General features: G+C 47.4%; 1 protein-coding gene across 1 annotated transcript in view; it reads left to right on the top strand.

Moving 5' to 3' along the window:
* Nucleotides 1-347: 347 nt before the first annotated feature.
* CDH1 (cadherin 1) overlaps nt 348-13,385 on the top strand; it is a 67,846-nt gene continuing 54,808 nt past the window's right edge. Inside the window, exons 1-2 of the mRNA XM_010979234.3 lie at nt 348-498; nt 1,353-1,467. Coding sequence (XP_010977536.1) covers nt 448-498; nt 1,353-1,467 — 166 coding nt within the window. The 5' untranslated portion in view covers nt 348-447. The remainder of the gene's footprint in view (nt 499-1,352; nt 1,468-13,385) is intronic.

Here is a 13,385-nt window from a genome sequence, read left to right as displayed (position 1 = left end):
AAAGCATTATGTGTGATATTAAAAAAGAAAAAAAAAAGATAGACATAGTTAAAGGGTAAAATCCTTTCTAGTCCTTTCTGGCTCCAGGTGTTAATGAGCCACAGAGAGGCTAGTATTTGAACCTGGCGGCAATAGGAATTTTGGAGCCCCTACCCCGCTGATTGTACCAGCGGGTCACTGGGTGGGCGCGAGGCAGGACAGTATCGGGGGCGGAGCGTCCGACCCCGCTCGGGGAGGAAGCGGAGGCCGCGCCGCTCATTGGCTGCAGGCGGCAGGTGCATCCTCAGCCAATCAGCTGTCCAGGGGGCGGGGCCTTTGCGGCTCACCTGGGTGCTGCGGCGCTGCCCAGCTCAGTGGCGTCCGGAGCCCAAAAGCACCTGTGAGTTCGCGGAAGCCCAGCCAGACTCCAGTCCGGCCGAACCCGGCCCAACCCCCGCCCAGCCTGCCATGGGCCCCCCGTGCCACAACCTCTCCCCGCTTCTGCTGCTGCTGCTGCAGGTACCTTGGGTCCCCTGACTTTGAGGGACTCCTTCCGGCCCCACTTACCGCGCCCCGGCCACCAGTCCCTCTCTTTCGTCGTCCCTTCCTCTTTCCTGTCGCCCCCGTTCCCTCTTCCAAGAAAGTTTGGGTCCAAAGGGCCTGAACCGCCTGGAAACTGCGCCGCGCTCTGGACTCCAGGGAGAAGGGACTGGGAGCCGGTGCGGGTGAAGCACTAGAACTGCTTTGCCCACTGCCTCCCGCAAATACCCGAGGTTGGGGGCATGTTTCGCTGGACTCGGGTGGGCTAGGGACGGGGGATGGGGGGCGTGGAGTAGGGTGGGAGTCTGGGTATGGAATAGGGAGGCTCCGGTCCATGTCAGAGGGGAGCCAGGAATAGTGGGGATGACCCCTGAGGTAAGGGAAGGGAAACCAGTAGAAATAAGTCACCTTCCCTGTAAAGAAAGGGTAGTAAATAGGTATTGGGCACCCCGGGATAAGAAAGTGGGGTCAAAAGGGGTTGGAGTACCTCTTGGTGGGAGGAACTGGCCTTAGGAGTGGGGGCGTTCTCGGTATAAGGAAAGTGGAGTTGGGAGGAGTAAAAATGTCTCCAATGAAATGAAAAAGGAGACTGGAAGGAAAGGGGTTCTAGGTCTGGAGGAGAAGACCCAGCAGCCTCCCCGGGAATTCCTGGGGGTTTGGGGCTGCGGGTTTCTGAAAGAGTTTGGTGTGGCTGCCTGCCCCCCGGGTATGGGGATGGGTCCCTCCCACAGCCCTGGCGCCGCGAGCTAGGGAGGGGAGGGGCCCTTGGTTTCGGTGTAGGTAGGAGGGGACCTCCCCAAGTCACCCTGGTTCCATACCTTTCCCCTACCTAGGTCTCACCGTGGCTCTGCCAGGAGCCGGAGCCCTGCAATCCTGGCTTTGGCGCCGAGAGCTATACGTTCACCGTGCCCCGGCGGCACTTGGAGAGAGGTCGAGTCCTGGGCAAAGGTGAGGGCGCGCCGCCGGTGTCCCTGAGCGGGGTGGGGTGGGAGTGGGAAGAGTTCGAGAAAGGGCGCTCTCATGCCCCTGGGCTGGCGACCCCCTTCTTCCCTGGCTCAGATGACACTTCTTTGTAATTTACACAGATGCAGGGATGTAAAATTTTACCATAATAGAGCATTGGGGTTGAGGGGGCTATCTTGTATGGTGAACTTAGTTATGGGGGGAGCACTTATTAGAGGCCTTGTATGTGTTTCTTATTGCTCTGACCACTATGAGACAGTCTGTCATTTCAGGCTGCAAAAATCTGATGTGTGGGAAGAGGGTGTCTGGGTGGGGGTGGTAATTCCCGTTTTGCAGATGAGCAAAATGGAGGCCTGAGGGTGGAGTCCACTTGCCCTAGGATCAGCAGAGCAGGAATCTGAACAGGGATCTGACTCCCAGGCCCCATTCTGCACCATCTCTGGGATGACTGAGGAGCCCTCTTGGTTACTAGGCTGTGGCTTTTGCTCATAGAGATGAAAACATTTTGATACAGGTACTATTCCTCTAAGGAATAATTTTTTTTTTTTTTTAAAGCTTGGTAGCTCTGACTCAGGGAATGAAAATGGACATAGTGTACTTCTGGGCCTTATCACTGTGATAATCAGGATTCTAGAGTTTGCTTTGTTTGACTTCACTGTTGCCCAGGAGTGAGAGTAAGGGGAGGTTGCTTTCTTTTCTGGTTTCACTGATTCCCAGGTGCTTATTTCCTTTTCGACTTTCTCCTCCCTCTTGATTCAGTTGATTGGGTGAGTATCATAACAATAAAACACTTTATTGAAATGAGAAATCACCCATAATTCCCCTGAAGGAATTTACTGTTTAGTCTTCCAATCTTTTTTTTCTTAATTTTTTTTTTTTTGAGGGGGCAAGGTAATTAGGTTTATTTAGTTAGTTAGTTTTTGGAGGGGATGGTAACTAGGTTTATTTATTTTTAGTGGAGGTACCTGGGGATGGAACCCAGGACTTGGTTCATGCTAAGCTCTACCCTCCCCCCTAGTCTTCCAATCTGGCCACATGGAAAATCTGCAGCAATCACGCTGTTGTCCGAATTTTTTTTTGAACTTTGGAAGTTGTTCCAACAGTGGCTTTTTTTTTTTTTTAAACAGAGAAACTGCAGTTTGATTGATTAAACATATTTGCTTTTCTGGGGCCCGGCTGTGTGGAGCTTTCTACCGGATTAAAAAGGAAGTGTTGTCTGCCCAATTTTTGCACTGGGTCCGCCATTATGCGGCCAGTCTCTGCTCGATGTTCTGTCCGGCCCTGTGCTGGGACCCCAGGAGTGACTGAGGAGATACAGGGATTCTCCAGCCTTGCCCCTGGTATCTCATGTTCCAGCAGGTTGCTGAGAACTGTCCCAGAACCCGCTTAGATGGCACTGTTGGACACGGGCATTTAGGTGCCAGAATGTGTGGTGGCCTGGGATGTTTTGAAGACTGGCTTCTTGGAGGAAGTTGATCCAGTCCTGAATTCAGGGCAGAGGTTAGAAATGGTGTGCGCATCTGTGTTTCACGTGTTGCAGTACAGGTGCTGGTCACTTTGTTTTCCTTCACCAAGACATCTGGTAGCACCAAGGTGGGTTAGTCTATCCCCTGCCACCCTACAAGTTCTTGGATCTGACCAATAATAATATTATTACATATTAGTAATAACATAAATATTATCATTATTAATAGCCACACCTATTCACTTTTGAACTGGACTCTGGGGCAAGTGCTTCACATATTTTATCTTATTTAATTTTCCCAAGAACTTTATGAGGGTGGGCATCGTTGTTATTTCTATTTTGAGATGATGAAACTGAAGTGTAAGGCAATTTCGTACTTTGCTTAGGGATCCACAGGTGTTCTTCCTCCTGTTCTCGCCCCTTCTCAATAATCGCAAAAAAAAAAGAAAGAGGGTATTTGGGCAGTTTGTGTCTATCATGAAGTAGACATCATCCTCCCTCTGTGCCCTGGAGAGCAGAGGTGTCAACAGGGCGGGACCCCCGACGGGAGCTGGTGGTGATGGAGATGGGTCAGACCCAATGGGAGGTGGAGGGGCTGGGAGCTGGTGGTGCTGGTGGGAGAGGCGGCCTCTGGAAGCTGCTTGTGCAGTTCTAGTTTCTTTTATAGGCACATACCCAGCCCCACTCAACAGATTTCCTGAATTTCACTTTTTTTTTGGCCTTTTTGGACCATTGGGTCACCTACCAATGCAATGTGGAACTCCCCCCCAACATGAAAGTACCCTTCTAGTAAAATCACAGGTGCAACCTTGGGGAACTGGCTTTGTGACTTAAAAAGGCAGCCAGGATTTAGGGAGTTGGCTTCATTCTCTTTGGACAGCCCAGGAAGATGGAGGATGCAACATTAGTGCCAGGTTAAACCGTGGCCTGTTGGAAATTTGCTGCGTGGGAGTCTGAGAACGAGGGGCCTGTTACTTTATGTCTACAGGTGGCTGAAGAGTGGCACAGATAGGGTTTTATCCAAATTCAGGGGATCTTGGGGTGGTTTTCTGGGGTCATTCCTGTGCCCGGTGAGATGGCTGACCCCACAGTCTCACTCAGACTTTCATTTATTCCATTGGTTCCTCTCCAAGTTCTGGAATGGAGGATGCTAAAACAAACACCGCAACCGCAACTGTAAAGTGTGGGGGTTTTTTTGTTTTTGTTTTTGTTTTTTTGTAAAGTAGTTCTTTAGAGTTTCTGATTATTTTCCTTTTCCTTAGACAAACTGGTTGGAGAAACCCAGTCTCTCGGATCTCAGGAGAATTACCCTAGTGCACTCAGCCTGAAGTGGATTGAGGGTTGGGAAAAAAGCAGGCAGGCTTTCACACCGATGGTTTCCTTACTTTGCTTCTTCCACCACCTGGCCTTGGACAAACAGCCTTGTATTTTGGGTTAGAGCTCTGGTTGCTTGATGGATTGACCCAGCTCACAAGTACCCACCTGTAGTGGATTAAATACACTCCTTTCCGCCTCCTAAAAGATGTGCTGAAAGGTGATTGAAATAGTACACAGGCTCCATAGTTAAACTAGGCTTTAAGAAAAACAAATACGGAAGCCCGCTTTGGGATCACTTTATGTCATCAGATCCCCTCTCCTCTGCCCCTCAAACTCCTAAACATCACTTTCCTATGACTCATCTTTTGAGGGTTGGTGCAGAGCTCCCTGAGGTAGGACATCAATGGGTCATCCTCCTGCCTTGCCTTTGTGTCCCACAAGGAGTGGTGGAAAGGTCCTGGGCCCTGCAAGGCCATCTGAGGAAGGCTGGCGGCTGCTGCTGCTTCTCTGCAAAGCCACCTGACCTGCCCTTCATCTCAGCCAGGTGGTTATGGAAATCCCTGTTTGCTCTCTGGGTCTTTTTGTTCAGTGAGCCTTTTTTTTCCCCAAAATGCTCACCTTGGTGTCTGTTACACAATCCCTTCCAAGTGTAGCCCCAGATAAGCCAGACGCTGAAGCAATCAGCTCTCACATCTCCCAGAAGCTGCCAAAACCTGAAAATCCCCAAGAGGCACTTGTCACAATCCAGACTTTCTGAGTTTTCGCTCTGCCAAACCCCATCTCCTTTCAGGGCTCTAGTCTTTCAAGGAGGGGAATGAGATGAGTACGGCTGGTCTGGCTGGTCCTTAGGTCCGTGAAAGATCCAGGTTTGAATTTCAGCTACTAGCTGTGTGACCTTGAGTAAATCCCTTTACTTCTATGAGCCTCAGTTGCCCCCATCTGTAAGATGGGGGGAGGCAATACTACTTATAAGTTTGTTGTGAGGATTAAATGTGTCTATCCGTTCATTTGTTTGGATTCATTTGGTCAACAAATATGAGTGCCTGCTAAGGGTGAGCACTGGGCTGGACCCTGGAGTTACAGAAAGAATAAAGCTGATGTGGGCTGAACATAAAGTGAGATGGATATAAGGAAACAGGAAAGAGTCATTAAATGGTGGGCTCATATTTCTTAGGGACAGAATAGGCACTCAAATATTATTTTGAGCAAATGAATGAATGAGTAAATAAATATTTACTACCCCTTATACCTTGGCTTATTTTTCCCTCTCAAACTGCGGCCTCAGCCCAGCCCTCAATGTTGATGGTAATTGGCAAGGAATGTTGGGTCTGTTAGAACTTTCTAAGATGCTTGTGAGGGCTGCATGCCCAGTCAGTGGCTCTTGAAGCCAGACTGTAGTGGTAAGTGTGTCCTGGGATACAGAGTACTGAGTGCTTCCCTCTGAAAGCTGTGGAGGGCAAGAGGGGAGACCTCAAACCCGATTCTGGAAATGGGAGGGCAATTGGACATTTTTAAGTGTTTTTTGTCTTTGGTCAATTAGAAAGAAATTTGTGGTGGCGTCTCTCTCCCTCCCCTGCCCTCCTCCCCTCTCCATCACCAAGTTTTCCTTGTACGTACTTCAGCTTTTGCTTATTACTGTTGGGAGGGTTTTAGGCCTCCTGTCTTTTTCCTTCTTCCCTTTTCCTCCTCTTATCCACCTCCAATCCCCTACTCCCCACCACAGCCCTGATGGCATCTTCCCAATATTTATAAGGTTCTTGAATCAGACTGTTCAGATTGAAATCCAGGTAATGCCCCTTGCCAGCTGAGGCCAAGGAATTTCCCCTTCTGTAAAATGGGCATAATAGTCCCCATGTCATAGTACAGATCAAGTGCTCAAGGACTGTTGATTACAAAGCCACTGGAATATTTGGTGCCTTCTATTTGAGACTCTCCCTTGTTTTACCTTTGGTTCAAGTGCTCTCTCCCACCCAGCAAACCTGCCAAACCAGTTTCCTCACTCTCCCTGCTTCTGTGTTAAAGCAAACACTGCTCTGCAAACAGCAGTGACTAGACCAAAGTGCCCTTTGCCTAGAACGGAAATTCTTTGGTGTTTTCTTGCTTGCCCCTGTGCAGTGTGCTTGGGGAGGGCTGAAGTGGGTTTGCCTGTAGACCTGCCCATGAATATTGTTCAGAATTGGGTTGCAAGGAGTGGGGCAGGGGAATCAGGACCATCTTGAACTGGTCAGCTTTTGCTTGCTTTTTAAATAATACATAATTTCATAACACACATGGCCCTGGCCCCTGAGATCATGGTTTATCCACATGGCTAAGCATTCAATCACCTGGGGCGCTTCAGAAATGCAGATTTGCCCTCCTGCCAGTTCACTGAGCTAGTTAGTCTCTGAAGGTCGAGTTCTGGACATGGCATTTTTAAAAGCTCCCCAGGTGCCTCCTGCTACCTGGTTCATTGCCCTGGACAACTCCAGTGGCTGGGTTACCAGTGTTTGATGAGTAAATACCTGGTGCCAGCCAAGGTGTGGGCATCTGGTTTTCCTGCCCGAGGCCAGGGATCCAAGGGCACCCTTGATGGGGGAGGGATAAGACTGCCATGTCAGCGAAGGCGAGCTCTGTGGGTGCAAAGTGGAGCAGGTGGGGTCGAGATGGGGGACCCAGAGAAGTGTCTGTGCCCCAACCTCTCCTGCCACCCACCCACTGCTGGGAGGACTGACTTAAGTCAGTACACAGGGGCCCTCAGGGAGATTGCAGAAAATCTCCTAGAGAGACCCCCTCTCCTAGTGGGCCATTCCAGCATCCTGGAGAATGTCACTGGGGTGGGAAAATGTTCAAGGATGGAGGAGCGGTCAGCTTTACTTGCTGGGCCTTGGTTAATGAGAGAGTGTCCTTTGCTGGGAATAGAGGAGAAAGAGGAGCAGGTTGGGGAAGGAAAATTCATTCTCGGTTAGGGAAGTGTTAAATTAGTCTGAAGGACCCAGAAGTGGCATCATCAAAGAGGTATTTGAGACTGTCAGGTCTGGAGCTTGGAAATACAGTAGGCACTGGTTTAAATATGAATTTGTATAGGATGGTACTCTGTTGTCCCTAATCTTGAGTCAGTAGATGCAGAGATTTTGCAGGGACCCCACAAAGTGGAGGAGAACATGATGAAAGGGCTTTGCTGAGAGTATGTCTGTGGAGGCGGCCAACAAATCAAAATACAAATATTTGTTTCTACCCAGTATTAGGAGTGGGGCTTACAAAAATGGGTCCTCACAGACCTGACAGCTTGTTAAGCCTCACAGTGGCCCAAGGCAGGAACCATCATTATTCCCCACAGATAAAAAGAAGTTGGACAACTGGCCCGGGGTCACCTAGCCAGATGGTGACAGAGCTGGGCCTACAGTCCTTTGCTTCCATCTTCGAAAAGCTGTGCTCTTTCCCACACCCTATCCTGCCTGATGGCCAAACCGCCTCTCCGCTGAAGCTGATTCACTTTCTAAGGGGACAGAATCCCCTCCTGCCCTCCAGAAAAGAGGTCTTTATACCATTTGCCTCGCGTGACTTTTAGTTGTGATGCTAAAATTCAGCCTTTTTTTTTTTTTTTTTTTTTGCCTCTGAAGGACAACTTGTTTTTCACTTCTGGGCCATTTTCAGCCTCTATCCCTTTTGACCTTCACTTCCAAATAAATGCTAGGTGAACAGCACTTCTTTTCCTTTCTGTCTGTATGACTCTCTGGGTCTCTGAAAATGCAATTATACTGGCATTGGAGATAAGGGTTTGGGAGGGAGGGAAACTGTCCTAAACAAACTCATGTTCCAGCTGGGACTTACTCAAGGTGTGGGAGCCAGGCCGAGGTCGGGGTGTGGAACTCTCCCCAGGGAGAGGGAGAGCGTGCCTGTGCCTGGCTCCCTGTGAGCACGGACATTACTGCTGGGATCTCGTGGGGCCTGCCCATAAGGGTTCAACCCGTTCCGCATGAGCAAATTCATAAATGGTGGCCGGCACAATACCCCATGGGATAATTGGCTAAGGTCTACATAATAATTAGTGGGGTTTGTAATTAGGAGAGCGTATAACAAGCTGAAAGCCTTTCAGATTTACAGTACCTGGGCTAAGAAGAATACATGTTTCTGTGGTTTGGCACTCAGACGCACTGATCTGTCACCCCTGTTCCCAGGAGAGTTTCCCCCAAAATACTGTTTTGAGTGTCTTTGCCTAGATAATGCAACAGCCTCCTTTTCTTGGTCTCCCCGCTTCCTCTGCCCCTCCCTCAACACAGTCTTTTCTCCACTCAGCAGCCAGAGTGATGGTTTTTATTTATTTTTTATTTTTGTTTGTTTGTTTTGCCATTTTAAGTGTAAAATTCAGTGGCATTAATTGCATTCACAATGTTGTGTAAACATCACCACTATTTCCAGAATTTTTTAAAAAATTGAGTTATAGTCAGTTTACAATGTTGTGTCAATTTCTGGTGTACAGCACAATTTTTCAGTCATACATGAATATGCATATATTCGTTTTCATGTTCTTTTTCACCATGAGCTACTACAAGATCTTGAATATATTTCCCTGTGCTATACAGTATAAACTTGTTTATCTATTCTATATATACCTGTCAGTATCTACAGCTCTCGAACTCCCAGTCTGTCCCTACGCATCCGCCTCGCCCCCAGAGTGATGGTTTTTAAAACTGAAGCTAGAAACTTCACTCCTACTCAAAATCCGCCATGGTTTCCCATTTCACACAGGATGAAAACCAATGTCTTTTCTATGACATAGAAACCTTCCATGACCTGCCCTCCTTGTCCTCGCCCCCCACTTACCTCTTACCCTCGTTGCTTTCCAACAACCTAGAGCACAGCAGGCACACTTCCACCTCAGGGCCTTTGCACTGGCTCTGAAGACTATTCATAATAGTTTTCCCCTGCTAGCTGTATGGCCTTTGTGTCTTTAAGTCTCTGCTCAAGTGTCACCCTCTTAGTGGGGCCTTTCTTAAACCCCTTGTTAGAGGCAGTAACTCCTTCCCCTTTCTTTGCTTTATTTTCCTCTATAGCACTTGTCATCATCTAGCATGCTTATTTCTCCTATTATCCGTCTCCTCCCACTAGAACAAATGCTCCAGGAGGCCAGGGCTTTTGTCTTGTTGAGTTCACAGGCTCTATCACACCTGGAATTTTCCTGGCACATAATAGGTTTAACTATTTGTTGAAGGAATGAATGAGGTTTCAGAGTGTATGTATAGGTCTGTATGTGTCTTTTGCTTTTAGAAGTTATACCACTGGTCATTTTTTCAAACAAATTGATATGTGATTGACATGTAGTTTCAGGTGTAATTGTGCTTTTTGTTTTAAAGGAAAGAAGGAACTTTTCCAGGATGAGCCACAGAAAGGGCACAAGTAGGAGGGATATTCTCAGGGCCTGTGTCTCTGCTTGGCACTCCTCAGTTTCTCCGAGCCCTGCACACCCTGGTGTAACCTTACCTAATTGTCTTGTCACAAAGCAGCTTGCAGTCTAGAGTCTAAAGGTCAGATGAGCCATTTCTGCCCCACACTTCTTGGTGTAAGGAAGCACCAGATCAAAATCTAAACAGAGATCTGAGCCTGCCAGGGCCATCCGTCTGGTGTCCTATTGTCTGGGTGACACCTTCTTTGAGCCAGGCTTCCAGATACACCCAACACCTTTCTCCTGGGTGTCTGCAGCATCCTTTGGGCCCATTAATTCTTTAAGACCTGGTTTCCATTCTTCCAGTTCTTGGCAATGCATAGGAGCCTGTTGAGAGATGCAGAAAATTTGAAAACAGTAATTTAAGGCTAATTCAATCACCTCCTAGCCAAGATAAAAATCTCATAGCTCTGAAATTCATCTGATCAACAAATATTCATTGAGAGAGTAGTATAGGACAGTAGCTTATAAATCTTTATGTAAAGATACAGCTCCCTGCCTTCAGGAAGATAATGCCTAATGGGCAGAGTTGCCAGGTGTAACTGGTCATCCTGGTTTTTTAATGTTAAATTTGATTTCAGGTAAAAAAAATGACTAATTTTTTCTATCAGTAGGTCCTGTGCAATATTTGAGTCATACTTAGTAAAAAGATTATTGTTTCATCCTCTACTCCTTCCATAAGCAACATTGTATGGATAGTAGTACTATGTGTCTAGGGCTTTTCCCAGATGCTGTCTCTCCCTTACACCTCACAAAACCAGTGAGAAGTGACTGTTTCAGACCCTGAGTGAGATTATGCAGTTCACACAGACAGGAAGTGGGAAAGCCTGGCCACGTGTTCAGTGGCTGTTGCACTCCAAAGCCTCCACTCTTTCCAGCAGGAAATGCCAACTAACAAGTTGGTCTGTGAGCCGCCAGGTGAAGGGGATGCATGGTTCCTGTTCTGAAGGTCTCGTGGCGGAAGGAGAGAAGTCTCTCGGAGTGACAGGCATTCATTTACCCCTTCACGGAACAAATTTATGTTGGGTACCTGCCTAGCACGGTGCTAGGCATTGGCGATGTAGTAGGGGACAAAGACAAAAATCCCTGTCCTTGTGGACTTTCCTTCTAATTGGAAGAGATGGAGGAGACGATGGTGATCCATGGAAGGGAAAAAAATGCTGCAGGAAGGGCGATAAGAACTATGTGTGTTGTGGTGGAGGGATTTGGGGGAAGTCGTCACTAAAAAAGAATGATAATTTGTGTAAAGACCTGAAGTGAGGTGCTCAACAGATACTAGGATTGGACTGTTTCATTTTTGTTTGTTTTGGGGGTGAGGTAATTAGGTTTATTTATTTATTTAATGGAGGTACTGGGGATTGAGCCCAGGACCTTGTGCATGCTAGGCAGGCACTCTACCACTGAGCTATACCTTGACCCCCCAGGGTTGGACTGTTTCTCAAGTGAGCTAGACTTCCCACATTCAGTCCATATTGGTGCCATTTAAAGCTATACTCTAGGCAGGCATTTTTCTGGAAGAATAATCTTGAGAGCTAATTGTCACCACATCTCCTTTAAAGGGTATCGGATTCAAACCAAGATCTAGTTCTCTTTCCAAGCCACGCCACCCCTTGGCGTGTTGCCCAAGAGGAATGTGGCTCTAAGTCCAGTTTGCTTAACTTCCTCATGGCGGAGGGATGAGGATGCTCAAAATAGGCATCGTGACTTCCCTGGCAGATTTGGGGGGTGTGTTGCACACAGTGTGGGGGGATATTGGTTACACATATACCAGTGTCCCAGGACCTGCTAGTTAGAATGAAGCCTGGGTTCAGTATGAGGATTTTCAAAGACTACAAACTTCCTCCCCCACAAATTCTTCATCACAATTGTGTGGGAGTCTTTGAAAAGGGAATGAGGTGATCAACTTGTTTGTGGGAAAAGTTGTGGCTTTTCCATAGAAAACGTCACCCCTTGAGTCAGCTCGGGACAATAACCTGGGCCTTGTTGGCTGGTGGGGTGGGGCCCTGAATCACCGCCACTGAGAGGCCTCCCCTGGTGAGGTTATCAGTATCAGGGCCTGAATCACCCTCTCCTGGTAGCAGGTGCTTTAGGTGTCTGCTGTTACTCACAAATCCCGCGAGATACTGGCCCTAGATCTTTGCACCCTTAACAAGAAACCCGTCTTGCCAGAAATGACTGGGTTCAACAGCTGCTGGGTGAAGGTCACGTGGTCGGTTTCATGCCCACCCCTACTTCTGGGCTTGTTCTCATGACTAAACGTTCTGGAGAAAGAAGTTGTGGGTGTACTTCCTGTACCTTTTGCCTTCTCAAGCCTGCATTCATAAGGAAATGCTCATCTGTGCCCTGCTGATAGGTGTTTCAGAGCTCATCAGAGTCTTTGATTTTGAAACTTCTATGTAAATTGTGCTGATTTTTCTTTGAACTTTGGAATTTGGTTATGATTTTTTTTTTCTTTTTTGTGCTACTAATCCTCTCACCTGAGCCATGGGAGTACTTAAGACTTTGGGAACTAAATACTTAGGAGGCTCTTCAGCCTGGGCAACTGTACATTACTTACCAGGTGTGAAGTTTTACTCCTGGTTTCAAAAGAAATTTGATGTCAAGGTTGTGGCTTTAATCGTCAGTGTTTATTTTCCTTTTAACCTGTGAAAGGAAGGAGTGAGCCTCCCTCTGAGAGTAAAGATGAGTTGGGGAGGGGGGTATGAGAAACAGGTTTGCCTGGGTTCATATCCTGACTCAACTCTTGCCCTGTGACCTTGGGCAAGTTACTGAGCCTTTCTGTGCCTCAGTCCCCTTCACCTGTAAAAAGAGGATAAAATTATAGTTCCTCCTTCACAGGGTTGTGATGAAGGTTCATTGAGTTAACACACAAAGTGCTTTCAGCACCTGGCACGTTGCAAACAGTCTTTAAGTACTGAGTTTTTATTACTAGATGTTTCTGCTTTAGACTTGTCAAGGAGGTTAAAAAAAATGTGTAAATGCTAAAGACTGAAGGAGCCAGGGAGAACCAAGGATGAGGAAGGGCTATATCCCCTGGTCACTCTGCTCCTTGACCCAGTGCCCATTCAAGTGCAAATTGGTTGTCCAGACCCTGACTGCTGCCATCCAGGCACACCATCATTCAGTGACTACACTAGTTGATAATCACACCCATTTGGTTCAACCATCCTTTGAACTTGATTCTAGTATTATCTCCATTTTACAGAAGGGGAAATTGAGGCTCAGGGAGAGTTAGTGACTTGCCTGAGGCCTCAAAGCAGGAAATGGCAAACAGAGATTTGAACCCTAGTCTGCTGACCCCAAAGCTTATGCCACCACTAGTGTACCTGAACCTGGCCAGTGCTTTTCTGTGAAATCCAACTGCTCTCAGATCCCTTTCATAACCTGTTGTTATTTTATATATGTTTTCCCTATGCTTGTGAATTGGGCATGTGTAGATTCTTACTGCTCCCCACACCCCCTTTTTTAACATGCTGTTCTGTACTTGTTTTCTTAGCTCTATGTATCTTGGAGCTTTTCCTCATTATCTTTAACCTGCTGTATAGTGTTCTACTGTATAATCAGTCCCCTGATGATGGATACTGGCCGTTCCTGTTTTTTCACTATTAGAAGCAATGTCAGGAGCATTTTAGATGGTGTGAGCAGAAGGGCCTGTGACATGGAGGTCTCTGTGACCTTTGGGATGGTTACCCATGGCAG

Source organism: Camelus dromedarius, chromosome 9, assembly GCF_036321535.1.
Source record: "Camelus dromedarius isolate mCamDro1 chromosome 9, mCamDro1.pat, whole genome shotgun sequence".
Classification (NCBI taxonomy): Eukaryota; Metazoa; Chordata; class Mammalia; order Artiodactyla; family Camelidae; genus Camelus; species Camelus dromedarius.
This window is presented reverse-complemented; position numbering and strand designations above follow the sequence as displayed.